Here is a 26,434-nt window from a genome sequence, read left to right on the forward strand (position 1 = left end):
TTAAATTAAAGCTTGAAGACTCTAGTTTATGATATGATATAAAAACTGTATGATAATATTAATAAAATTTCCTGAAAAACGGTACTAAAGAAAACACTGTCAAATTTGCAAAAACAAAATAACGTCAAATTTTCAAAAAATCATATCATCTCTATTTTTAATGGTAATGATATGATGTATATATTAAATTAAAGCTTGAAGACTCTAGTTTATGATATGATATAAAAACTGTATGATAATATTAATAAAACTTCCTGAAAAACGGTACTAAAGAAAACACTGTCAAATTTGCAAAAACAAAATAATGTCAAATTTTCAAAAAATCAATTCATCTCTATTTTTAATGGTAATGATATGATGTATATGTTAAATTAAAGCTTGAAGACTCTAATTTATGATATGATATAAAAACTGTATGATAATATTAATAAAATTTCCTGAAAAACGGTACTAAAGAAAACATTGTCAAATTTGCAAAAACAAAATAACGTCAAATTTTCAAAAAATCATATCATCTCTATTTTTAATGGTAATGATATCATGTATATATTAAATTAAAGCTTGAAGACTCTAGTTTATGATATGATATAAAAACTGTATGATAATATTAATAAAATTTCCTGAAAAACGGTACTAAAGAAAACACTGTCAAATTTGCAAAAACAAAATAACGTCAAATTTTCAAAAAATCATATCATCTCTATTTTTAATGGTAATGATATGATGTATATATTAAATTAAAGCTTGAAGACTCTAGTTTATGATATGATATAAAAACTGTATGATAATATTAATAAAACTTCCTGAAAAACGGTACTAAAGAAAACACTGTCAAATTTGCAAAAACAAAATAATGTCAAATTTTCAAAAAATCAATTCATCTCTATTTTTAATGGTAATGATATGATGTATATATTAAATTAAAGCTTGAAGACTCTAGTTTATGATATGATATAAAAACTGTATGATAATATTAATAAAATTTCCTGAAAAACGGTACTAAAGAAAACACTGTCAAATTTGCAAAAACAAAGTAATGTCAAATTTTCAAAAAATCAATTCATCTCTATTTTTAATGGTAATGATATGATGTATATGTTAAATTAAAGCTTGAAGACTCTAGTTTATGATATGATATAAAAACTGTATGATAATATTAATAAAATTGCCTGAAAAACGGTACTAAAGAAAACACTGTCAAATTTGAAAATATAAAATAATCTAAAACTTTCAAAAAATTATATCTCTATTTTTAATTGTAATGATATGATGTATATATTAACTTAAAGCTTGAAGACTCTAACTTACGATATGATTTAAAAATTGTATGATAATATTAATAAAATTTCCTGAAAAAAGGTATTAAAGAAAACACTATCAAATTTGAAAAAGAAAATAACGTCAAATTTTCAAAAAATCATATCATCTCTATTTTTAATGGTAATGATATGATGTATATGTTAAATTAAAGCTTGAAGACTCTAGTTTATGATATGATATAAAAACTGTATGATAATATTAATAAAACTTCCTGAAAAACGGTACTAAAGAAAACACTGTCAAATTTGCAAAAACAAAATAATGTCAAATTTTCAAAAAATCAATTCATATCTATTTTTAATGGTAATGATATGATGTATATGTTAAATTAAAGCTTGAAGACTCTAGTTTATGATATGATATAAAAACCGTATGATAATATTAATAAAACTTCCTGAAAAACGGTACTAAAGAAAACACTGTCAAATTTGCAAAAACAAAATAATGTCAAATTTTCAAAAAATCAATTCATCTCTATTTTTAATGGTAATGATATGATGTATATGTTAAATTAAAGCTTGAAGACTCTAATTTATGATATGATATAAAAACTGTATGATAATATTAATAAAATTTCCTGAAAAACGGTACTAAAGAAAACACTGTCAAATTTGAAAATATAAAATAATCTAAAACTTTCAAAAAATTATATCTCTATTTTTAATTGTAATGATATGATGTATATATTAACTTAAAGCTTGAAGACTCTAATTTACGATATGATTTAAAAACTGTATGATAATATTAATAAAATTTCCTGAAAAACGGTACTAAAGAAAACACTGTCAAATTTGCAAAAACAAAATAACGTCAAATTTTCAAAAAATCAATACATCTCTATTTTTAATGGTAATGATATGATGTATATGTTAAATTAAAGCTTGAAGACTCTAGTTTATGATATGATATAAAAACTGTATGATAATATTAATAAAATTTCCTGAAAAACGGTACTAAAGAAAACACTGTCAAATTTGCAAAAACAAAATAACGTCAAATTTTCAAAAAATCATATCATCTCTATTTTTAATGGTAATGATATGATGTATATATTAAATTAAAGCTTGAAGACTCTAGTTTATGATATGATATAAAAACTGTATGATAATATTAATAAAACTTCCTGAAAAACGGTACTAAAGAAAACACTGTCAAATTTGCAAAAACAAAATAATGTCAAATTTTCAAAAAATCAATTCATCTCTATTTTTAATGGTAATGATATGATGTATATGTTAAATTAAAGCTTGAAGACTCTAATTTATGATATGATATAAAAACTGTATGATAATATTAATAAAATTTCCTGAAAAACGGTACTAAAGAAAACATTGTCAAATTTGCAAAAACAAAATAACGTCAAATTTTCAAAAAATCATATCATCTCTATTTTTAATGGTAATGATATCATGTATATATTAAATTAAAGCTTGAAGACTCTAGTTTATGATATGATATAAAAACTGTATGATAATATTAATAAAATTTCCTGAAAAACGGTACTAAAGAAAACACTGTCAAATTTGCAAAAACAAAATAACGTCAAATTTTCAAAAAATCATATCATCTCTATTTTTAATGGTAATGATATGATGTATATATTAAATTAAAGCTTGAAGACTCTAGTTTATGATATGATATAAAAACTGTATGATAATATTAATAAAACTTCCTGAAAAACGGTACTAAAGAAAACACTGTCAAATTTGCAAAAACAAAATAATGTCAAATTTTCAAAAAATCAATTCATCTCTATTTTTAATGGTAATGATATGATGTATATATTAAATTAAAGCTTGAAGACTCTAGTTTATGATATGATATAAAAACTGTATGATAATATTAATAAAATTTCCTGAAAAACGGTACTAAAGAAAACACTGTCAAATTTGCAAAAACAAAGTAATGTCAAATTTTCAAAAAATCAATTCATCTCTATTTTTAATGGTAATGATATGATGTATATGTTAAATTAAAGCTTGAAGACTCTAGTTTATGATATGATATAAAAACTGTATGATAATATTAATAAAATTGCCTGAAAAACGGTACTAAAGAAAACACTGTCAAATTTGAAAATATAAAATAATCTAAAACTTTCAAAAAATTATATCTCTATTTTTAATTGTAATGATGTGATGTATATATTAACTTAAAGCTTGAAGACTCTAACTTACGATATGATTTAAAAATTGTATGATAATATTAATAAAATTTCCTGAAAAAAGGTATTAAAGAAAACACTATCAAATTTGAAAAAGAAAATAACGTCAAATTTTCAAAAAATCATATCATCTCTATTTTTAATGGTAATGATATGATGTATATATTAAATTAAAGCTTGAAGACTCTAGTTTATGATATGATATAAAAACTGTATGATAATATTAATAAAACTTCCTGAAAAACGGTACTAAAGAAAACACTGTCAAATTTGCAAAAACAAAATAATGTCAAATTTTCAAAAAATCAATTCATCTCTATTTTTAATGGTAATGATATGATGTATATGTTAAATTAAAGCTTGAAGACTCTAGTTTATGATATGATATAAAAACTGTATGATAATATTAATAAAATTTCCTGAAAAACGGTACTAAAGAAAACACTGTCAAATTTGCAAAAACAAAATAACGTCAAATTTTCAAAAAATCATATCATCTCTATTTTTAATTGTAATGATATGATGTATATATTAACTTAAAGCTTGAAGACTCTAATTTACGATATGATTTAAAAATTGTATGATAATATTAATAAAATTTCCTGAAAAAAGGTATTAAAGAAAACACTATCAAATTTGAAAAAGAAAATAACGTCAAATTTTCAAAAAATCATATCATCTCTATTTTTAATGGTAATGATATCATGTATATATTAAATTAAAGCTTGAAGACTCTAGTTTATGATATGATATAAAAACTGTATGATAATATTAATAAAATTTCCTGAAAAACGGTACTAAAGAAAACACTGTCAAATTTGCAAAAACAAAATAACGTCAAATTTTCAAAAAATCAATTCATCTCTATTTTTAATGGTAATGATATGATGTATATGTTAAATTAAAGCTTGAAGACTCTAGTTTATGATATGATATAAAAACTGTATGATAATATTAATAAAATTTCCTGAAAAACGGTACTAAAGAAAACACTGTCAAATTTGAAAATATAAAATAATCTAAAACTTTCAAAAAATTATATCTCTATTTTTAATTGTAATGATATGATGTATATATTAACTTAAAGCTTCAAGACTCTAATTTACGATATGATTTAAAAATTGTATGATAATATTAATAAAATTTCCTGAAAAAAGGTATTAAAGAAAACACTATCAAATTTGAAAAAGAAAATAACGTCAAATTTTCAAAAAATCATATCATCTCTATTTTTAATGGTAATGATATGATGTATATATTAAATTAAAGCTTGAAGACTCTAGTTTATGATATGATATAAAAACTGTATGATAATATTAATAAAACTTCCTGAAAAACGGTACTAAAGAAAACACTGGCTAATTTGCAAAAACAAAATAATGTCAAATTTTCAAAAAATCAATTCATCTCTATTTTTAATGGTAATGATATGATGTATATGTTAAATTAAAGCTTGAAGACTCTAGTTTATGATATGATATAAAAACTGTATGATAATATTAATAAAACTTCCTGAAAAACGGTACTAAAGAAAACACTGTCAAATTTGCAAAAACAAAATAATGTCAAATTTTCAAAAAATCAATTCATATCTATTTTTAATGGTAATGATATGATGTATATGTTAAATTAAAGCTTGAAGACTCTAGTTTATGATATGATATAAAAACCGTATGATAATATTAATAAAACTTCCTGAAAAACGGTACTAAAGAAAACACTGTCAAATTTGCAAAAACAAAATAATGTCAAATTTTCAAAAAATCAATTCATCTCTATTTTTAATGGTAATGATATGATGTATATGTTAAATTAAAGCTTGAAGACTCTAATTTATGATATGATATAAAAACTGTATGATAATATTAATAAAATTTCCTGAAAAACGGTACTAAAGAAAACACTGTCAAATTTGAAAATATAAAATAATCTAAAACTTTCAAAAAATTATATCTCTATTTTTAATTGTAATGATATGATGTATATATTAACTTAAAGCTTGAAGACTCTAATTTACGATATGATTTAAAAACTGTATGATAATATTAATAAAATTTCCTGAAAAACGGTACTAAAGAAAACACTGTCAAATTTGCAAAAACAAAATAACGTCAAATTTTCAAAAAATCAATACATCTCTATTTTTAATGGTAATGATATGATGTATATGTTAAATTAAAGCTTGAAGACTCTAGTTTATGATATGATATAAAAACTGTATGATAATATTAATAAAATTTCCTGAAAAACGGTACTAAAGAAAACACTGTCAAATTTGCAAAAACAAAATAACGTCAAATTTTCAAAAAATCATATCATCTCTATTTTTAATGGTAATGATATGATGTATATATTAAATTAAAGCTTGAAGACTCTAGTTTATGATATGATATAAAAACTGTATGATAATATTAATAAAACTTCCTGAAAAACGGTACTAAAGAAAACACTGTCAAATTTGCAAAAACAAAATAATGTCAAATTTTCAAAAAATCAATTCATCTCTATTTTTAATGGTAATGATATGATGTATATGTTAAATTAAAGCTTGAAGACTCTAATTTATGATATGATATAAAAACTGTATGATAATATTAATAAAATTTCCTGAAAAACGGTACTAAAGAAAACATTGTCAAATTTGCAAAAACAAAATAACGTCAAATTTTCAAAAAATCATATCATCTCTATTTTTAATGGTAATGATATCATGTATATATTAAATTAAAGCTTGAAGACTCTAGTTTATGATATGATATAAAAACTGTATGATAATATTAATAAAATTTCCTGAAAAACGGTACTAAAGAAAACACTGTCAAATTTGCAAAAACAAAATAACGTCAAATTTTCAAAAAATCATATCATCTCTATTTTTAATGGTAATGATATGATGTATATATTAAATTAAAGCTTGAAGACTCTAGTTTATGATATGATATAAAAACTGTATGATAATATTAATAAAACTTCCTGAAAAACGGTACTAAAGAAAACACTGTCAAATTTGCAAAAACAAAATAATGTCAAATTTTCAAAAAATCAATTCATCTCTATTTTTAATGGTAATGATATGATGTATATATTAAATTAAAGCTTGAAGACTCTAGTTTATGATATGATATAAAAACTGTATGATAATATTAATAAAATTTCCTGAAAAACGGTACTAAAGAAAACACTGTCAAATTTGCAAAAACAAAGTAATGTCAAATTTTCAAAAAATCAATTCATCTCTATTTTTAATGGTAATGATATGATGTATATGTTAAATTAAAGCTTGAAGACTCTAGTTTATGATATGATATAAAAACTGTATGATAATATTAATAAAATTGCCTGAAAAACGGTACTAAAGAAAACACTGTCAAATTTGAAAATATAAAATAATCTAAAACTTTCAAAAAATTATATCTCTATTTTTAATTGTAATGATATGATGTATATATTAACTTAAAGCTTGAAGACTCTAACTTACGATATGATTTAAAAATTGTATGATAATATTAATAAAATTTCCTGAAAAAAGGTATTAAAGAAAACACTATCAAATTTGAAAAAGAAAATAACGTCAAATTTTCAAAAAATCATATCATCTCTATTTTTAATGGTAATGATATGATGTATATATTAAATTAAAGCTTGAAGACTCTAGTTTATGATATGATATAAAAACTGTATGATAATATTAATAAAACTTCCTGAAAAACGGTACTAAAGAAAACACTGTCAAATTTGCAAAAACAAAATAATGTCAAATTTTCAAAAAATCAATTCATCTCTATTTTTAATGGTAATGATATGATGTATATGTTAAATTAAAGCTTGAAGACTCTAGTTTATGATATGATATAAAAACTGTATGATAATATTAATAAAATTTCCTGAAAAACGGTACTAAAGAAAACACTGTCAAATTTGCAAAAACAAAATAACGTCAAATTTTCAAAAAATCATATCATCTCTATTTTTAATTGTAATGATATGATGTATATATTAACTTAAAGCTTGAAGACTCTAATTTACGATATGATTTAAAAATTGTATGATAATATTAATAAAATTTCCTGAAAAAAGGTATTAAAGAAAACACTATCAAATTTGAAAAAGAAAATAACGTCAAATTTTCAAAAAATCATATCATCTCTATTTTTAATGGTAATGATATGATGTATATGTTAAATTAAAGCTTGAAGACTCTAGTTTATCATATGATATAAAAACTGTATGATAATATTAATAAAATTTCCTGAAAAACATTATCTCTCTGAATCATTGCGTTTTTAAGAACCATGTTCTTAACGGCGATATTACACGGTTCAACCAAATTGATTAACTTTTGTTGAAAGGCGCAGAAATGAAAGATATGCTGTTTACGAAGAGGTCGTACGGTTGGGAATAACCTTAATTTGTGATCATTTAATTAAGAAGTTAACAAAAAAGAAGCAAAGAAATAGAAGGCGTTGGTGGGTACGACCATGAATATTAAGAAGACAGACCTTGGGAGCTTCAAACTGTCTATTGAGAGAATTGGCAGAAGAGGATCCAGATTTATATAATCTTCGACTGAATAAAACAAAATTTGAAGAACTTCTAAAAATGCTTACTCCAATAATCTAGAAAGAAAGTACTGTGATGAGATATACCAGCACGAATAAAATTGCAAATCGTCCTCAAACATCTTGCTATTGGTGATTGTTTTGGATCATTGGAACAATTTGATGCACAATTTCTTCTTTTATCCTAGAAGTATGTGAAGCTATCTGGATAGCACTACGAGATTACATCAAGGTAATAAGTATCATAAATAAAACAACCAATTTATATTTGTTATCTTCTATTTTTATTTTATTTCTTATTAATATTGTGCAGAATCTACAGGATGCATTTATATTGGTCAAACTGTTGTGTAGGTGTTTGAGTAGTAGACTGAGTGTGATAAGTCGGCGAATATTGAGTTAATGTTTCAAATTATCTTCAATAATATAGTCTGGTGAGTTCACGAACCAAGATGTTTGAGATGATAAACATGTTGAATTTACAAATTGAATATTTGTATCTACAAAATCCTATGTAGACCGTGAATTTAATGGGGAACTTATAGTGGGGGAGCTTATAACTGCAGTCGTTCCTGAACCATAACATTTTGTAGTTTTTGTTGGCAGATTAAGCCAACAAAATTACACGGTTCAACCAAATTGATTCACTTTTGTTGAAAGGCGCAGAAATGAAAGATATGCTGTTTAAGCATATCTTTTATTTCTTAAGTAGGTTCAGTAGGTTAAGTAGGTAAGTTCATTTCTTGCTTAAGTAGGAGCATATTTTTTAACTGCAATGAACATGTACTGAATCATTCAATACATGTGTTTACACGTCCAATTCTCTTTCATTTGAATGATGAACCGCAATTCACTTCAAAAGTGAAAATATTAAACCAGCCTAAGGGTCGATAGTTTAGTCGATGGACATAAATGTATTAAGTTTAATGTAGGTGCGCACACAATACAATTGCAGATCAACTCGATTTTTTAATCAAAAGGAGTCGATGTGCACTTATGATTAAAAAGTTGTGCAACTATCGTACAACTGCAATAATGCCACAGCTTCATATTGAAGCGCACACACAGTCGATAGTTTAGTTGAGCTTTTTAGGAATTTAGGTTGCGCGCGCAACTTTTTTGAGAGTTGAAGTGTCTTCTCTAGTATAACATAAATCGATTACTACTTTAGTTTCTCTCAATTATTTTATGATAAGTGAATTTATATCAAAAATTAAGTTAAATTATTTTCCGTTTTACTACCGCAGTTAATTATATACTACACTAAATACAGTGTGTTAATTAATTATCGTACCCGACGTCATCATTGCAAGTATGCAACCAAAATCACAGTGCAATACTCATTATACGCAAATCGTGTATTGCAATACCAATATTGTGATATGGGTTGCATACTTGCAATGATGACGTCGGGTACGATAATTAATTACCACACTGTATATTAAAGTAATACAAATACATTATTTTAAAAATTTGAATTATTTCCCGGTATTATTCAATATTCAATACAATATAAATACAAGTTCTTTCGAAATCGATATGTGTGTGCATACAACACGATTTATGAACAACTTTTAGTCGGTTATAAATTGATAATGCATCGCGATTTCAAACCAATCCAACTAAACTGTTTCGTCGATGAATAATCGACCGTGTGTGCCTACCCTAATTCTTTCAACGCGATAGCACAATCACATTGAAGATTCACTTTTATGTTTATATGATTCAATTTCGTTGCTTCATCCAAATTAAAAGGCAGAAGTGAACCGTGTAACATCGCCTTAAGTGTTTAAGCTATCATCTCAAAATGCGGTATTTGTATCTGTTTCTCATAATATGTCCAAGATACTCCAATTTTCTTCTCTTGATTCTCTTCATTACTATCCTGTTAGTACTTCTGTTGTTTTCTTTAGCATTAAAGTTCATTTTTAACACTTTTTCATTATCACATCTTCATAAAAAACATATTTGGCAACATAGTAGAACAACATTTTAACATTAAGAATTTTGATTCACACTCGATCGTAGTCGATCCGCCAATTTCTAAACACCCCGTATATAAATCAGAATATTATTCTAAAACGAATTTTCATTGAAACTAAAATATCTGAATATCTATTAAAAGAACCATGATAAAAGAAAATGTAATTTCTTTATTCTAGAAAAACGCTAATACGTGGAAACACGTACTTTTTTAAACAAATTCTTGTATATATCCTGTAGAATGCGGTTATCACTATCATTATTTTCAGGATGTTATTCATATCTTTGATAATAAATTTCTTCAGTATATAGCTGTTTTTACACGGGTGTGGCTACAATGTAAATTCACGCGTGAAAATCTACGGATTTATAAAAATTTGAATAAATGTGAATGGTGAATCTTGTTCTATTTAAATGTCTTGGTGTTGAATGAGGTGACGTAAAGAATTATGATTTTGAATGTTTAGTGCGCTGGTAAACCTATATTATTTGGAAATAGTGAAATTATTTACGTAGGTAAAAATAGTTATAATAAATAAATTGGTTATAACACCCGTTATACTTAAAAAGAGGTATACTGTATTAATAGTTTTTGGTGAATCAAGTAATGTTGCTTCTTGCCAATAGAGAACGCTGCTTAATAAATAAAATTATACTATTAATATGGTAACTCTTTTTCTAACACCTCTTACCACAATAAACGTAATTAGACGTAGGAGTTAGATTAAAGCAATTTTTAAAAGGCGATTTAATAAAATGGGTAGGCAACCAAATACACGTGGCGTTATTATTATTATAATAACAGTTTCATTTATATTTTTTATATATGTTATAAAAAAGACAAAGAAATGGCAGAATATTCAATTTTTTAAATTTTAGTTCTTTAATACTGTTGTCAAAAAGCTAGACACTGCGAACGTCAAAAACTAGATATTGTTAATGAAGCGTTAAATACTTTGTGTAAAGTATATTTATCCTACGACACGTTACTGCTTGGAAAAAATTGTATGCTGTTGTTACAGAAGTAAATATTGCCGATGAACGATTAAATAATGCTAATAGAAGCCTAGATACTGCTGTTAAAAGTTTAATACTGCCGTCAAAAGCCTTAATATTGCTGACAGAAGACAGTATACTAATTTAATAAATACTTTAATAGCCGATGGTAATAGTTAAATACTTTTTCCGTCGACCGTGTATTTATAAGATTTATAAATGTATACAAAATCATTCATTAATGACACCTATTAATAAACGATTTTCTATTAATAAACGATTTTAAGAAAGTCCGACAGAACTAAATAGTAGTCAATTTAATAAATATTCTCCAATGAAATTTGGAATACCGACCCAACCGACCACTATATCTATTCGGTAAGACTACAAAAATAAATTATGACACATTAAAAGTGAGTTTATTTTGCTAGTGACAGAATTGGGAGATTTTTCAACGATGGATTTTCTCTATTTTGTTGAAAAGACGGTCAACGGAAAAATATTGTAACTAACTCGTATATTAAAATGCGATTAATTATCTCGATAATTAATCGCCTTCATTAATAGACTTGTTGGTTAAATAACTATTTATAGATGTCTACTTTTTCCAGACTACACGATATTGCTTGCAAAATATAGTATACTGTTGGTACAAGACTGGATACTGTCAATAGATGATTAAATACTAATAATACAAGCCTAGATACTGACTAGATGACTAGATATTGTTAATGGAGGGGTATAGAAGTGTAGTTACTACAGATGACATGATACTGCTTGGAAAAAATTGTATACTGCTGTTACAAAACTAAATACTGCTGATGGAAGATTATATAATGTTAATAGAAACCTAGATACTGCTGTCAAAAGTTTAATGCTGCCGTCAGAACGCGTAATACTGCTGCCAGAAAACTAGATATTGATAATGAAGCACTAAATACTTTGTGCAGGAGTGTAGTTACTCTAGATGGCATGATACTGCTTGGAAAAACTTGTATCTGTTGTTACAAAATTAAATACTGCTAATGAAAGTTTAAATAATTCCCACTTCTAACAGTAGACTAGACAATATAATACTGCTTGCAAGACTATATACTGCAGGCATCAGATTAGATGTTGATAATAGGTATTCTGTGATTTCTTCCTTGGTTCAACGGTAACAATAGCATTACAAGCTAATTATTAACTAATTGAGTCGCATCCGGTGTGAGGCGGGAGGAGGTCTTCGTGTTCACTACCATGTTCCATGTTTTCCTAAGCTCCCAGCCATCTCCTCTGTTGACGTTATTTCTATGTCGATAGATTTCTATGGCTTTTCTTGTCAGCCTTTGGTAATATCTGTTGTCTCTAGCCAGTACCTTTGCTTGTTCGAAGTCTATTCGGTGTCCCTCTGTCATCTTCTTCAACCTTACATCCCTTTCATGCTCTTTCATGCGGCACTCGACGTTGCGTCCAGTTTGGCCAACGTAAACCTTCCCACAACTACACGATAGTCGGTAGACTCCCGCTCCTTTTAATGGAGTTAGTTTGTCCTTGGCTATTGGGAGTGTGTTCCGAATCTTATTCACCGTCCCGTATCGTACCACGATGTCGTTTTTCTTGATGTGCCCGGCAATTCATTCCGTCACACCTGAAACAGGGAAGACAGCTTTCTTTCTGCTTTTGCTGCTTGGTGGCCCGGTTGATGTCCCTCGCAGTAATCCCTCGGGAATGAGCTTCTGGCGGAGGCATCCTTGACTGGTACCCTGGTAAAAAGAGACTCAACATCGAAACTTACCAAAATATCCTCAGCGTCTAGCTTTATACCCTTTACCGATTTCACAAAATGTGTAGAATCCCTGACATATGATTCCGTGTTTCCTGTAAAAGGAGACAGAATCTTTGCGAGATATTTGACCAACTGGTATGTTGGGGAGTTGATAGCGTTCACGATAGGGCGGAGGGGGACGTCTGGTTTATGAATCTTCGGTAGTCCATAAATTCTTGGTGGTACCGGATCCTGCACAAACAATCCTTTCTGCTGTTCTGCTGGAATTCCTGTGAATTTTATCAGGTCCTTCATTTTCCTTACGATTCTGTCTGTGGGGTCCTTCTTGATCTTTCTGTAGGTGGCTGGGTCCAGTAGGTTCATCATTTTGTCATCATCTTGTCAACATCATCTTTTAGCGAGCACAGTGGTTTCATCTTTTGTTACTGGGACACTCGATCTGTTGATGACGATTGTTTCTACTGGTAAACTATTACTTTTCTTTTTTTGTATCCGGCGTTCCAGCGATTCAAACTTCTCGATGTGCGTGTTATGGGTCTTCTGGAATTCACCAATTATTCAAAGGGCAATATGATTTGTAATGAAGATTTTTCGTTATTCCCAGGTTCTGTCATTACTGTTGGTGTCATTATTCAAAACATCTTGATTTCATGGGAAGTGTTTGTTTGTATTTTCGGATAGCGGTGTTGAGCTGCCTTTTGTTTTCCATACGTATTAACATAGATTAAAGTCTGCCCAAGAGCAGCTCCAACTTCATTTAACGGGCAAACCCAAAAGGATTATCTAAATTTATTAAAACCACGTTGTTTGGAGTGTTATAGGAATATATAGGGTTCAACTAAAATTGTAATATGTTGCAAAAAAAATGTATTGATGTAATATGAGTTGCCTACTTAGCCGGTTTAATAGCAATTACATTTTGAGTGGTCATTCACACTATTTTCGAAATATTTATTAATAGAAATAAAATTTTTGCACTTTAAATTGCAATTAGAATTAAATATAATTTTAGTAAATAATTGAATTATAATTGAGTGAAATAAAAATATTTGGAATGTTTTTATGGATTGCATCCATTGCACCACGTTGGTTTCTTGTAGTTAGGTGGAAATGGGTGGAGTCCCGTAACTATCAAGATTGGTCGCTTGCGCACGCAGCAAAGGCTATTATTTTCTTTTTAAATGAACCGCCATTTCGAACACGCGACCAAACACGTGGGACTTATTGAGGCCGGGCCGGCTCCTTGCGTTCTCCACCCACGCAATTCCCTAACACATCAACCATGTTGTCTATACCTTCGGTTTTATTACAAATAATTTTAAAAAAAATGATAATTTTTGATTGACTTTAATAAATAATACTTTTCAATAAAAGTTATCTTTTATTGGGGAAGGTCGGAACAGGAAAATAAAACAAATTTGTGTACTTAACTCAACTCGAGAAACGTTTTAAAGTAAATATTTAACATCTCGCGTATACGATAATGTAAACATTTCTTCTATACTACATCGCCAACAAATCCTTTTCTTATTGGACAATTGTTGGTCATCACCTGAATGCAAAGATTAAACTTGTCCATTGACCACGAAATGAATATGAATCATCGACCACTTTATGATAAAATTTAGATCCTTACATTGTTCTTCCTCATTTCTGCATCAACTAATTTTGAATCTAAACCGTGGCAAAAATTAAATTTTATATTTTTATAAAGGTTATTGTACGAATTATACAGGCGTTACTAGGCGCGATACATCGAGACGATGACGACGTCGGTCTTTCGTACTGCATCAATGAAGTGTTGCTAATTATATCATAGAGTTCACCTTCTTTATCGCGCGGCGCGTCGTCTGTGTCGCGTCATCACCTCATTTTTTTTTAACAACTTTACCAACTCAATCAACATTTTGTATCATAACACGTGTTGCTTAACCTTTAACTACACGCGCCCTAAAACATAACGTTACTTACGTTATGTACGTTACTTACGCATGGTGTATTCTATACACCACTATTAAAATACCAACATTTAATTTATTTAGAGTAAGACACTAAGTTAAGCTATTTCCTGATTTATTTTTAAGAAAGAACATTATCAAAACTCGTTTTGAAATTATACAAAAATTAAAAAAAAATCTTATAATGTAGGTAAAAAAAACGAATTAAAAAACAAGCAACAAAGAACACTGGAACCTGTTTTAATTCGACTACCTTTATTCACTATTTCCGGAAACTTGTTGGTCATTTTTGCACGTTGGACAGGTAACAGTAGTAACAGCATGTTCTTTGCACACCGGCTGGTTGCATATACTACAAGTGATTGTTGTTACCCTATTCTTTTGCCTTCCGCAACAAAAACACCTTTTCCGTATTTTTGCTGGCGGTTCTTCGTCACATTGCTTCAAAGGCCTTTTATATTTCGAGAGAAAAACCTGTGTATCAAATGGTAAACTTTTGACTTCTGCCCTTTCTTCCAGGTAAGGTTTCATCAAAGACATTGCTAACGCCTTTAGATATTCTCTTCTGTATTTGTGCGGATTTTCAGTATGATTGGCATTGTACAGGATCTGACTATTTATACCTGCTATGTTCAGCAGTTGAAAAAAGACAAGTAATGGCCACCTTCTGGTTCTTCTAGATACCGAATACGTGCTGCACATCTTGTCAACAGTGTCGACTCCACCTTTGTTAGCATTATAATCCAGAATAATATCTGGCTTCTTGGTTTCGGGATCTACTGATGAATTGCTATGCATTGATGACAGCAAGATTACCGCTTTGCCCTTTTTTGGAGTAAATGACACGATGGTAACATCCTTTTGAGACCCAAATATCGAAGATCCTACTTGTCTCTTTTTATTCGGCAAAAACTCTTGTGGAAGTTCCCTCTTGTTTTTTTTCAACGTTCCTACCAATGTTATTTTTTGGGTAAGAAGCTCCTTTGCCAATGGATAGCTGGTATACCAATTGTCGCAAGTTAAATTTCTATTTTTACCTTTCCACGGTTCTAGTAAGCGATGAATTACGTCAGCTGGTTTAGTAGATTTGTTATAGGGTCCTTCAGGTTGCTTTCCACAATATATCTCCATATTGGTCACATAGAAGGTTTTAGAATCACATAACACGAATGCTTTCATCCCATACTTAGCTGGTTTGCTTGGTAAGTATTGAATAAAGCTGCATCTGCCTCTAAACGGAATTAACATTTCATCTATCGTCATTTGTGTACCAAGACAATAATTATTTTGAAAATTTTCTATAAAACGATCAAAAACAAATCGTATGGCTGCGAGTTTATCCGTTTTTTTTCTCTCAGTTCTAGTGACCTTATCGTCAAATCGTATAGCGCATAACATAAATAAAAACCTGTTGCACCCCATATTGGCCCTAAATATTTCACATCCGGTCCCATCTTTCGCCCACAACTACAGAAAGTGAGTATGATTTTCCTTTCTTATACCAGTCAAATATAACAATCCTATAAACGCCAAGAATTCGTTTTTTGAAATATTTTTTGCATCTCCAGCTCTTTCGAAATTTGCTCGCTTTTTTTCTATTTCTATATTGGTGTACACAAGAATTGTTTCAATAATATCGTCGGTAAAAACTTTTTCAAACGCGCTTTTTTCAGAAGTTATATCTCGAGAGCATTGCTTTGGCCCAGGAAAGATTCTAACTATATTTTTCTTACCAATTTTACTAAATTTAGATGCAAGTGAGCGTTTGCTCCATTGTGTCACTTTATCCTTTCCTAAAAAGTATTTCTCTTCCTCTTCTTCTTCAATGTCCCTCACCACACTGTCTGTGAAGGCGGCAATTTGATCGTCAGATTCCTGCTCTGAATCAGAGCTGTGATCGCTTTCGCTTATAACTTCCTCTTCTGATGTCTCTTCATTGCCTCCCACTTCTTCTTCCGAAACATCATCCCAAATAACTTGTGCAAGAGTCTCTAGCTCTTCTTGTGTGAGGCGTTTTGGGTCCTTAATTTTGACTCGATCCCTAAAAAAAACAAGTACCTAACAACTTTTAAAAAAATGCATTGAATTTGAAAATACATTGAAAAAAAAACCAGTGAAATGTTATATTTGATAATAAAATAACTTTCAAAGATATACTCACATGGCTACACGCGCGGTGTATTTTGTTCACCACGAGGTTTTTCCACGAAAATACGAACAACCCGTTCACCTACCTCGCATGTATCTGACTGTAACTATTGTTGGCTAATCTAGATACTATAGTAAGACGATAGAGGGCGCATGATATCACTGTTGTCAACTTAACAGGTTTCTATACGTGTTTTGCTGCGCGTGGTGTATAAAGTACACCAGCGCGTGTAGTTAAAGGTTAAATATACAGGAATATACAGGTGTCTCAGCGAGACCGGTCATTAGTTCTTCAGAAACAAGTTCGAAGTGACGAATTCGTTTTAAAATTTGACAATAAATACATGAAAAGCTAATTAATAACTAATTAGTGTCTAATTATCAACTAAGTTGTTTTGTCAAATCCGGGTGGAGAAGGCTTCGTTGAGTTCACCAACATCTTCCATGTGCGGCTGAGTTCCCTGCCATCTTCTCTATTCATGTTATTCCCATGTCGATGAATCTCTATCGCCTCTCTTGTCAATCTTTGGAAGTAATGTCCGTTTCTTGCTAGCACTTTGGTTTTTTCGAACTCTATGCTATGTCCTCCTTTGTGGCAATGCTCTGCGACTGCAGACTGTTGGATCTTCCTTAGTAGGACGTCTCTTTCGTGTTTCTTGATGCGGCACTCGATGTTACGTCCAGTTTGGCCAACGTAATATTTTCCGTAACTGCAAGATAGCCGGTAGACTCCAGCTCCCTTTAATGGGGTTAGTTTGTCTTTGGCTATCGGAAGAGCGTTTTGTATTTTGCTGACCGTACCGTATCGTACCACGATATCATTCTTCTTCAGACGCCTCGCAATTCGCTCCGTCACACCTGAAACATAAGGAAGGCAGATAAAACCGGCTGGTGTCGTACTTACCGAGTCATCGTTCTGTTTGTGTGGTTTGGTGGATCGTCGGATATCTCTCATCGTGTAGCCGTTCTTCTGCAGCACATCTTCTAGGAATCTTTCTTCTTTTCTTAGGTTCTCTTTATCGCATATCCTCTCTGCTCGCTGGAATAAGGTGGTGGGATGAAGCCTGCAGGTACCTATTCGTATGTGTCTTCTTTCGATATACTCCCAGTTCCATGCCCCCATCTGTTTTCCTAGTGACTAACACATCCAGGAATGGCAACTGTTTTGCATTTTCTGTTTCCATGGTAAATTTTATCATGGGGTGCTGTGAATTGAGGTGGTCTAGAAATTCCTGGAGTTGCTCTTTTCCATGTTGCCAGATCACGAAAGTGTCATCGACGTAACGGAGCCATAGCTTCGGTTTCCAAGGACTCTTCTTTAGCGCCTCCTCTTCAAACATCTCCATGTAAAAATTGGCTATCACAGGAGACAGAGGTGATCCCATGGCTGCTCCTTCGCATTGCTCGTAGAATTCCCCCTTCTAGCTGAAATATGTCGACGATAAGAAGTATTACTTTGAACCTATAACTGTCTTCGAATTAATTGAAGTTGTGAACAAAATGAAGAATAATAATACAGCTGATAAATATGGCTTGAAAACCAATATTCATTCAACAGTGTGTGGAACCACTAACGTTTCTCCTCAATCAATGTGCGTCTGAAGGTGTTTTTCCAGAAGAAATGAAAATAGCGAAGGTTCTACCAGTCCACAAGAAAGGTGATGTTAACGACTGTGAAAATTATAGGCCGATTTCGATTCTGCCAGTTCTCTCAAAGGTCTTTGAAAAGTTAATTTTAAACAGATTAGTAAGATATTTAAACCGCAATGATTTTTTAAATAATAACCAACATGGTTATCGTGAAAATAGATCCACAATTTCTGGGATTATGAAGGTAATGGAATTTGTATTGAATGGTTTGGATGAGCAGCAGCTGGTGCAAATCAATCTATTGGACCTAAGCAAAGCGTTTGACACGGTGTGTCATGAAGTACTGTTGGGTAAACTAAGTTTCTACGGAATTAGAGGTCAACAATTAAATCTGATTAGATCCTATCTGCATGGAAGACAACAATATGTCTTCTGGGCAAATCAATCGTCTGAAATGAAGGAAATAAAATATGGAGTACCTCAAGGGTCAATACTCGGCCCTCTGCTGTTTTTGATATACATCAACGACTTACCGGTGCATGTCAAGGAAGATGTTTGTATTTATGCAGACGATACTTCAATCTTGATCAAAGATAGAGATCATCAGGCGTTGCGGGAGCGGTCCACGGCTGCAACCAAAAGAGCTAAAGAATGGTTCTCGAACAATAAGCTAAAACTGAATGAAAACAAAACTGAGAAACTTGTCATTGATTTTAAGAAACCCAACAACTCTGAAGCTGTTAAGTTTCTAGGTTTAATATTGGATGTTAAGCTGACGTGGTGTCCTCACATTGATGCCATATGTAAAAAATTGTCAACGGCTGTTTATGTTATCCGACGTCTTAAAAAAGTTGCCTCTCATGAAGTTGCAAAAATTGCCTACTACGCGAATTTCTATACGATTGCGACGTATGGCATTGTTGTTTGGGGCCACTCGTCCAACATTGGAAGAGTCTTCGGATTGCAGAAAAAGGCAGTTCGTGCACTGTGTGATCTGGAATCGACCGAAAGTTGCAAAGAATCGTTCAAAAGAGAAAAATTACTTTCCTTATTTGGGGCATACATATTAGCAACTCTAGTATACGTACATGAAAATAAGATCAAATTTACTGAAAATGGATATATCCACTCACACAACACCAGAGGAAAAGAAATGTTAAGACCGCCACTACACAGAATCGAAACTACTAAAAAATATGCTGACTATTGGGGAGTCAAATTCTACAACAAGTTACCCGAAGACGTCAGAAGTAAGAAAATTTTGAGTTTTAAAAAATGTGTGAAGGACTATTTAGTTGCCAAGTGTTACTATTCGTGGTCTGAATACCTTCTTGATTAGTCTTTTAAATAATCTTTATAATAAATAATCTTTCTTTTTTTGTATGACGATTTCTATGTAATTAGTGATATTACATGAATAAATTATTATTATTATTATTATTCCACTAGTCCTGGGACATACTTGGGCAAACCCTCCGGGATGAGTTTCTTCTCCACCCGGATTTGACAAAACAACTTAGTTGACAATTAAACACTAATTAGTTATTAATTAGCTTTTCATGTATTTATTGTCAAATTTTAAAACGAATTCGTCACTTCGAACTTGTTTCCGAAACGTCAAACATTTTTTCAAAAAACGCACGGCTTAACCCGAAAGATTTTTGTTCTAGGTCTAGTGTTAGTTCTTGTGATAGTGCTAGTGTTAGTTCTAGTTTAAAGATAATTATTAGCTCACATGCATCAAGTGACGTAAACAAGTGAGTTTTTGTCAAAAACTCATTGAGAAGGCTTGTTTTTCATGGCACACTAGGCTAAATATCCATATATGTGTGCATTTTTCAAAAAACCCTAATTATCTCCTAAACTATTAATGTTAGGTATGGGACATATCGGATATAAAAGATGTAGAATGAGACGCCGAAGACGACAAAGTAATAAAATATGGGGGGTGCCATTTAAAAAAATGAAGTTATGGTACTTCCAAATTTTGAAAAGTTAACGTGCCATAGTAAAGTGACCAAACGTTCTAGATAGCCGTTCTCGGCACCAAAACATATCATGTTGTTTAAGCATATTCTGAATCCTAAATTGATATCCCAAAAATCGAGTGTTCTCTGATTTTTTGAACAAATGTCTGCTGGAGCAGATTTTTCTAGAAAAATTCGAATAACTCGAGAACGGCCGAATCAAATTGCAAAAAGTAAAGTTATTTATAAACCCTGAAAACAGACAAATCCAAATATGTAAAAATATACAGGCTGTTCCATTTAAAAAAATAAAGTAGGTGGCGACTTCCGGTATAACCGGAAGTGCAAGAAATCTGAAAATATTTTAGTCGAAGAGATCGTAATTGATAATGCTTAAGTCTGAATTCTCAAATTTTTATTTTCGCCAGAACCCCAGAAACGTCTAATGACTGGTCTCGCTGAGACACCCTGTATAATTCGCTCTAAAAAGACTATAACTTTGAAAAACTGACTGAGATATTAGGAGTAAAAAAAGGAGTATAATTAAAATAGAGATATAAAAAAAAGAAAATTTTTTTTTAAGACATGTTTAATGAACAGGCGCAAATACAATAAATTTTATGTAATAAAATACAAGAGAACAGTCAATATCAATAAAAAAAAACATTTAAATAAATAAATATACCAAAAATAATTGAGTAATTATTAAAATTAGCTTGGAAAAATAAATAGGAACATCACCAGAATTGGTCAATTTCTTTTCAGTTATATTTATGGTTGGAATTGTGGGGGGAATGTAGCTAGTTTTAAAAATTTGTGAAGTCGTCATCGAAAATATTTTCGATTCGCAAGAACACTCTATATGATCTTCGACGTTTAGTGCCAAATTCGTCGGTTTTGGATTCAAAATTGTTACGTGAACCTCTAAATATTTACTCTTCGTGACAACACAAGGTTGTTGGAAACCTACCAAACCAACGAACTTTGGACATTCGTTTACAATTATGACTATTGGATCTACCTAAATATTAATTAATTATTATTATTAACGTATAATGAGAAAATAAAAAAAAATACCTTTCGAATTCTTGTAGAATCTGGTAAAAGTTCTCTTGTAATCAACATCACTTCTCGTGGTTTTGGGTGTAACATGTATTTTTGTAACCGTTGTATCACCTGGAAAAATTGCATCACCTAAAAATAATTAATAGATTAATTAAGTTATCTAATAGATAATAATAATTACTTACTTGAGGTGTTGGAGATGGAGTTGATGATTCACCCATATTATTTGGAATGTGGCACAAAATGCACGTAAAAAGAATGATTACGATTTTCATGATTTAACTGATAAGAACTGTGTAAAAGAGAACCTATTGCTACCGGCACTTGAATGGGAATGAAAACTGAACAATAACCTTTCTTAAAACGCCCGTAAGGGGACGGCGGGTCGTTTCAAAAGGAGGTGGGGGGCGCTTTGCACCGCGATTTCATCCTTTTCCCACAAATGTATCGTGGCAATTTAATAACGAACATTTCCGATTTATGCAGTACCCACTAAAATTGGTATTACGTCATCTCGTCTCAATTTAGATACCAAGAATTATAATTATGTGTTTTAATACATTTAAAGTGAGACAACATTTGCACAATAATCGACGATCAATTTAGTGTTCCTGCTGTACATCCATAAAACTTTGTAAGAACGTCTGGTTCATTTATTCAATGAAACGCGTTCGAAATTCTTAGAATTGGTGACGTTGCGCTCTAAACCAAAGTCCAACCGGCTAAATTTCTTAGAACTCGTTCGATGCCACCAACAAACTTTTATTCTTCTTTTATTCTGATTTTACATATCGTTGTCTTACATTACATTACATAGATTACATATCGGGTAGGCGGACCAACCCACCTTGCATCGCCACCTTAATGATCTATTGAACCCCGATAAATAACGTTATCAAATTTCACCGTGCTCTTAACGAACACTAATACCTTGCTCGAAAAGGTGAAAAGTCACTCAGATCCTTTGGGGAGATAAATTGCGACCCAAAAATCGAGAATCTGATACGATTAACGGCAGGGCAATGGCATAAAACATGCTCAATCGTCTCCTCGTATTCCGCACATAGTTGGCATTCAACATCGTCGGCTAGCCCCAACAAGTTGAGGTGTGTAAATCGGCCCAGTAAAGACACCCATTAGAACTTTAATGCTGGTATGAGCAAGTCCTAAAATAGTCCCTGGTTTGACAGTGGCGATGTTAATAAACACCTTAACATATCTCATTCCAGGAGAACTGGTCCACAGTATTCGAAGTCTCTTTTTAACCCATAGTCCAAACCATAAGTTTGGCCATAGCAAATGATACACCAACTGCTGGTTCTGGCCCAAACAAACGCTTTAACGCTGCCTTCTCGTGCTAGCTCATCAGCCGCTTCATTGTCAGCAACCCCAGAGTGACCTAGGACCCAGATCACAGAAATTCTGGTTAAAAAACCAGAGAGGCGATTTTGTTCAATCTCGTTGGCAACAATAAAATAAAACTATTCCAGGATAGTATCAATCGAAATAAAAAAGGCTATTAAATCCTTAAACTAAATACAAAGAAATTCAGTAAAATATTGTAAAAATAACAAAAAGTAACTTACAATTGCAAGTAAATTGCGCGAAAGATCAAGAACAAACAAGACACAGTATACATTTTAAATACGTATGATACAATGGCAAAGTTTGGCAAACACCATTTATATAAAAAGTGAAAACAAGTTCTCCTTTTTCAAAAACACGAACATCACGTGAAGAACTTTTTTAACCTTCTCAATACAACTCTTTTATTTGGTAGGATCAAAAAACTAAATCAGTACCAATCATACAGAAAATTTTCTGTTCTTTCTATTGGTGCATAACAAAAATCGAATACTAGTTTCTAAAACCATTTTTTCATACGGACAAAACTTCGGAACCATATAGAATCTATAGGAAATTTTTCCCTCTATACAGTGGTATATAACTTTAGTAGATGGCATAGGTACACATGCATTTTCCCCCCAAAAACTGCAAAAACCGCGCATAATTGCCGAATATAAACGTTTATGGTGTCACAACTTTCTTATATGATTCGGACAAAACACTGGGATCGTATGGAATATATAGGAAATTTTCCGCTCTATACAGTGGTATATAACTTTAGTACATCGCATCTTTGCAGAAGTATTTTCCCCCCCAAAAGCTGGCAAAACCGCGTATAATTACCGTATATAAATGTATATCGCGTCATAACTTTCTTATATGATAGGGACAAAACTCCGTAACCATATAGAATTTATAGAAAATGTTCTGCTCTATACAGTGGTGTATAAATTAACTAGATCGCATGATTACACAAGTAGTTTCCCCACAAATACCGCAAAAACTGCATATTGTTGCCAAATATAAATGTTTACGGCGTCATAACTTTTTTATATGATACGGACAAAACTCCGTGCACATATAGAGCTTGTAGGAAATTTTCCGCTCTATGCAATGGTATATAACTTAAGTAGATAGCATGGTTGCACAAGCATCTTTCCTCCAACAAAACCGCGTATAAGTGCCGTATATAAATGTTTATGGTGTCACAACTTTCTTATATGATTCGGACAAAACACTGGGATCATATGGAATATATAGGAAATTTTCCGCTCTATACAGTGGTATATAACTCTAGTAGATCGCATGGTTGCAGAAGTATTTTCCCCCCAAAAACTGCAAAAACCGCGCATAATTGCCATATATAAACGTTTATGATGTCACAACTTTCTTATATGATTCGGACAAAACACTGGGATCATATGGAATATATAGAAAATTTTCCGCTCTATACAGTGGTATATATCTTTAGTAGATCGCATGGTTGCAGAAGTATTTTCCCCCCAAAAACTGCAAAAACCGCGCATAATTGCCGTATATAAACGTTTATGGTGTCACAACTTTCTTATATGATTCGGACAAAACACTGGGATCATATGGAATATATAGGAAATTTTCCGCTCTATACAGTGGTATATAACTCTAGTAGATCGCATGGTTGCAGAAGTATTTTCCCCCCAAAAACTGCAAAAACCGCGCATAATTGCCGTATATAAACGTTTATGGTGTCACAACTTTCTTATATGATTCGGACAAAACACTGGGATCATATGGAATATATAGGAAATTTTCCGCTCTATACAGTGGTATATATCTTTAGTAGATCGCATGGTTGCAGAAGTATTTTCATCCCAAAAACTTCAAAAACCGCGTATAATTGCCGTATATAAATGTTTATCGCGTCATAACTTTCTTATGTGATAGGGACAAAACTCCATAACCATATAGATTTTATAGGAAATGTTCTGCTCTATACAGTGGTGTGTAAATTAACTAGATCGCATGATTACATAAGTAGTTTCCCCACAAATACCGCAAAAACTGCATATCATTGCCGAATATAAATGTTTACGACGTCATAAGTTTTTTATATGATACGGACAAAACTTCGTGCACTTCTAGAGCTTATAGGAAATTTTCTGCTCTATACAATAGTAAATAAATGGCATGTTTGCACAAGCATCTTTCCTCCAAAAACTGAAAAAATTGCGTATAATTGCCGTATATAAATGTTTATGGTGTCACAACTTTCTTATATGATACTGACAAAACATTGGGATCATATGGAATATATAGGAAATTTTTCACTCTATACAGTGGTATATAACTTTAGTAGATCGCATGATTGCAGAAGTATTTTCCCCCCAAAAACTGCAAAAACCGCGTATAATTGTTATATATAAATGTTTATCGCGTCTTAACTTTCTTATATGATAGAGATAAAACTCCGTAGCCATATAGAATTTATAGGAATTTGTTCTGCTCTATACAGTGGTGTATAAATTAACTAGATCGCATGATTACACAAGTAGTTTCCCCACAAATACCGCAAAAACTGCATATTATTGCCGAATATAAATGTTTACGACGTCATAACCTTTTTATATGATACGGACAAAACTTCGTGCACTTCTAGAGCTTATAGGAAATTTACTGCTCTATACAATGGTAAATAAATGGCATGTTTGCACAAGCATCTTTCCTCCAAAAACTGAAAAAATTGCGTATAATTGCCGTATATAAATGTTTATGGTGTCACACCTTTCTTATATGATTCGGACAAAACACTGGAATCATATGGAATATATAGGAAATTTTCCGCTCTATATAGTGGTATATAACTTTAGTAGATCGCATGGTTGCAGAAGTATTTTCCCCCTAAAAACTGCAAAAACCGCGTATAAATGCCGTATATAAATGTTTATCGCGTCATAACTTTCTTATATGATTCGGATAAAACACTGGGATCATATGGAATATATAGGAAATTTTCCGCTCTATACAGTGGTATATAACTTTAGTAGATCGCATGTTTGCAGAAGTATTTCCCCCCAAAAAACTGCAGAAACCGCTTATAATTGCCGGATATAAATGTTTAAGGTGTCACAACTTTCTTATATGATTCGGATAAAACACTGGGATCATATGGAATATATAGGAAATTTTCCGCTCTATACAGTGATATATAACTTTAGTATATCGCATGGTTGCAGAAGTATTTTCCCCCCAAAAACTGCAAAAACCGCGTATAAATGCCGTATATAAATGTTTATCGCGTCATAACTTTCTTATATGATAGGGACAAAACTCCGTGGCCATATAAAATTTATAGGAATTTGTTCTGCTCTATACAGCGGTGTATAAATTAACTAGATCGCATGATTACACAAGTAGTTTCCCCACAAATACCGCAAAAACTGCATATTGTTGCCAAATATAAATGTTTACGGCGTCATAACTTTTTTATATGATACGGACAAAACTTCATGCACATATAGAGCTTATAGGAAATTTTCCGCTCTATACAATTGTATATAACTTAAGTAGATGTCATGGTTGCACAAGCAACT

General features: G+C 31.2%; 1 protein-coding gene across 1 annotated transcript; it reads right to left on the reverse strand.

Moving 5' to 3' along the window:
• Positions 1-21,030: 21,030 nt before the first annotated feature.
• LOC111414750 (uncharacterized) lies at positions 21,031-21,854 on the reverse strand. Its single transcript, XM_023046189.2, has 3 exons — positions 21,704-21,854; positions 21,531-21,647; positions 21,031-21,474 (listed from the first exon to the last, which is right to left on the reverse strand). Exons 1-3 carry the CDS (start codon positions 21,791-21,793, stop codon positions 21,121-21,123), a joined length of 561 nt encoding a protein of 186 aa, XP_022901957.2. The 5' UTR covers positions 21,794-21,854; the 3' UTR covers positions 21,031-21,120.
• Between the last annotated feature and the right edge of the window lie 4,580 nt (positions 21,855-26,434).

The sequence above is a fragment of the Onthophagus taurus genome, chromosome 1 (assembly GCF_036711975.1).
Source record: "Onthophagus taurus isolate NC chromosome 1, IU_Otau_3.0, whole genome shotgun sequence".
NCBI lineage: Eukaryota > Metazoa > Arthropoda > Insecta > Coleoptera > Scarabaeidae > Onthophagus > Onthophagus taurus.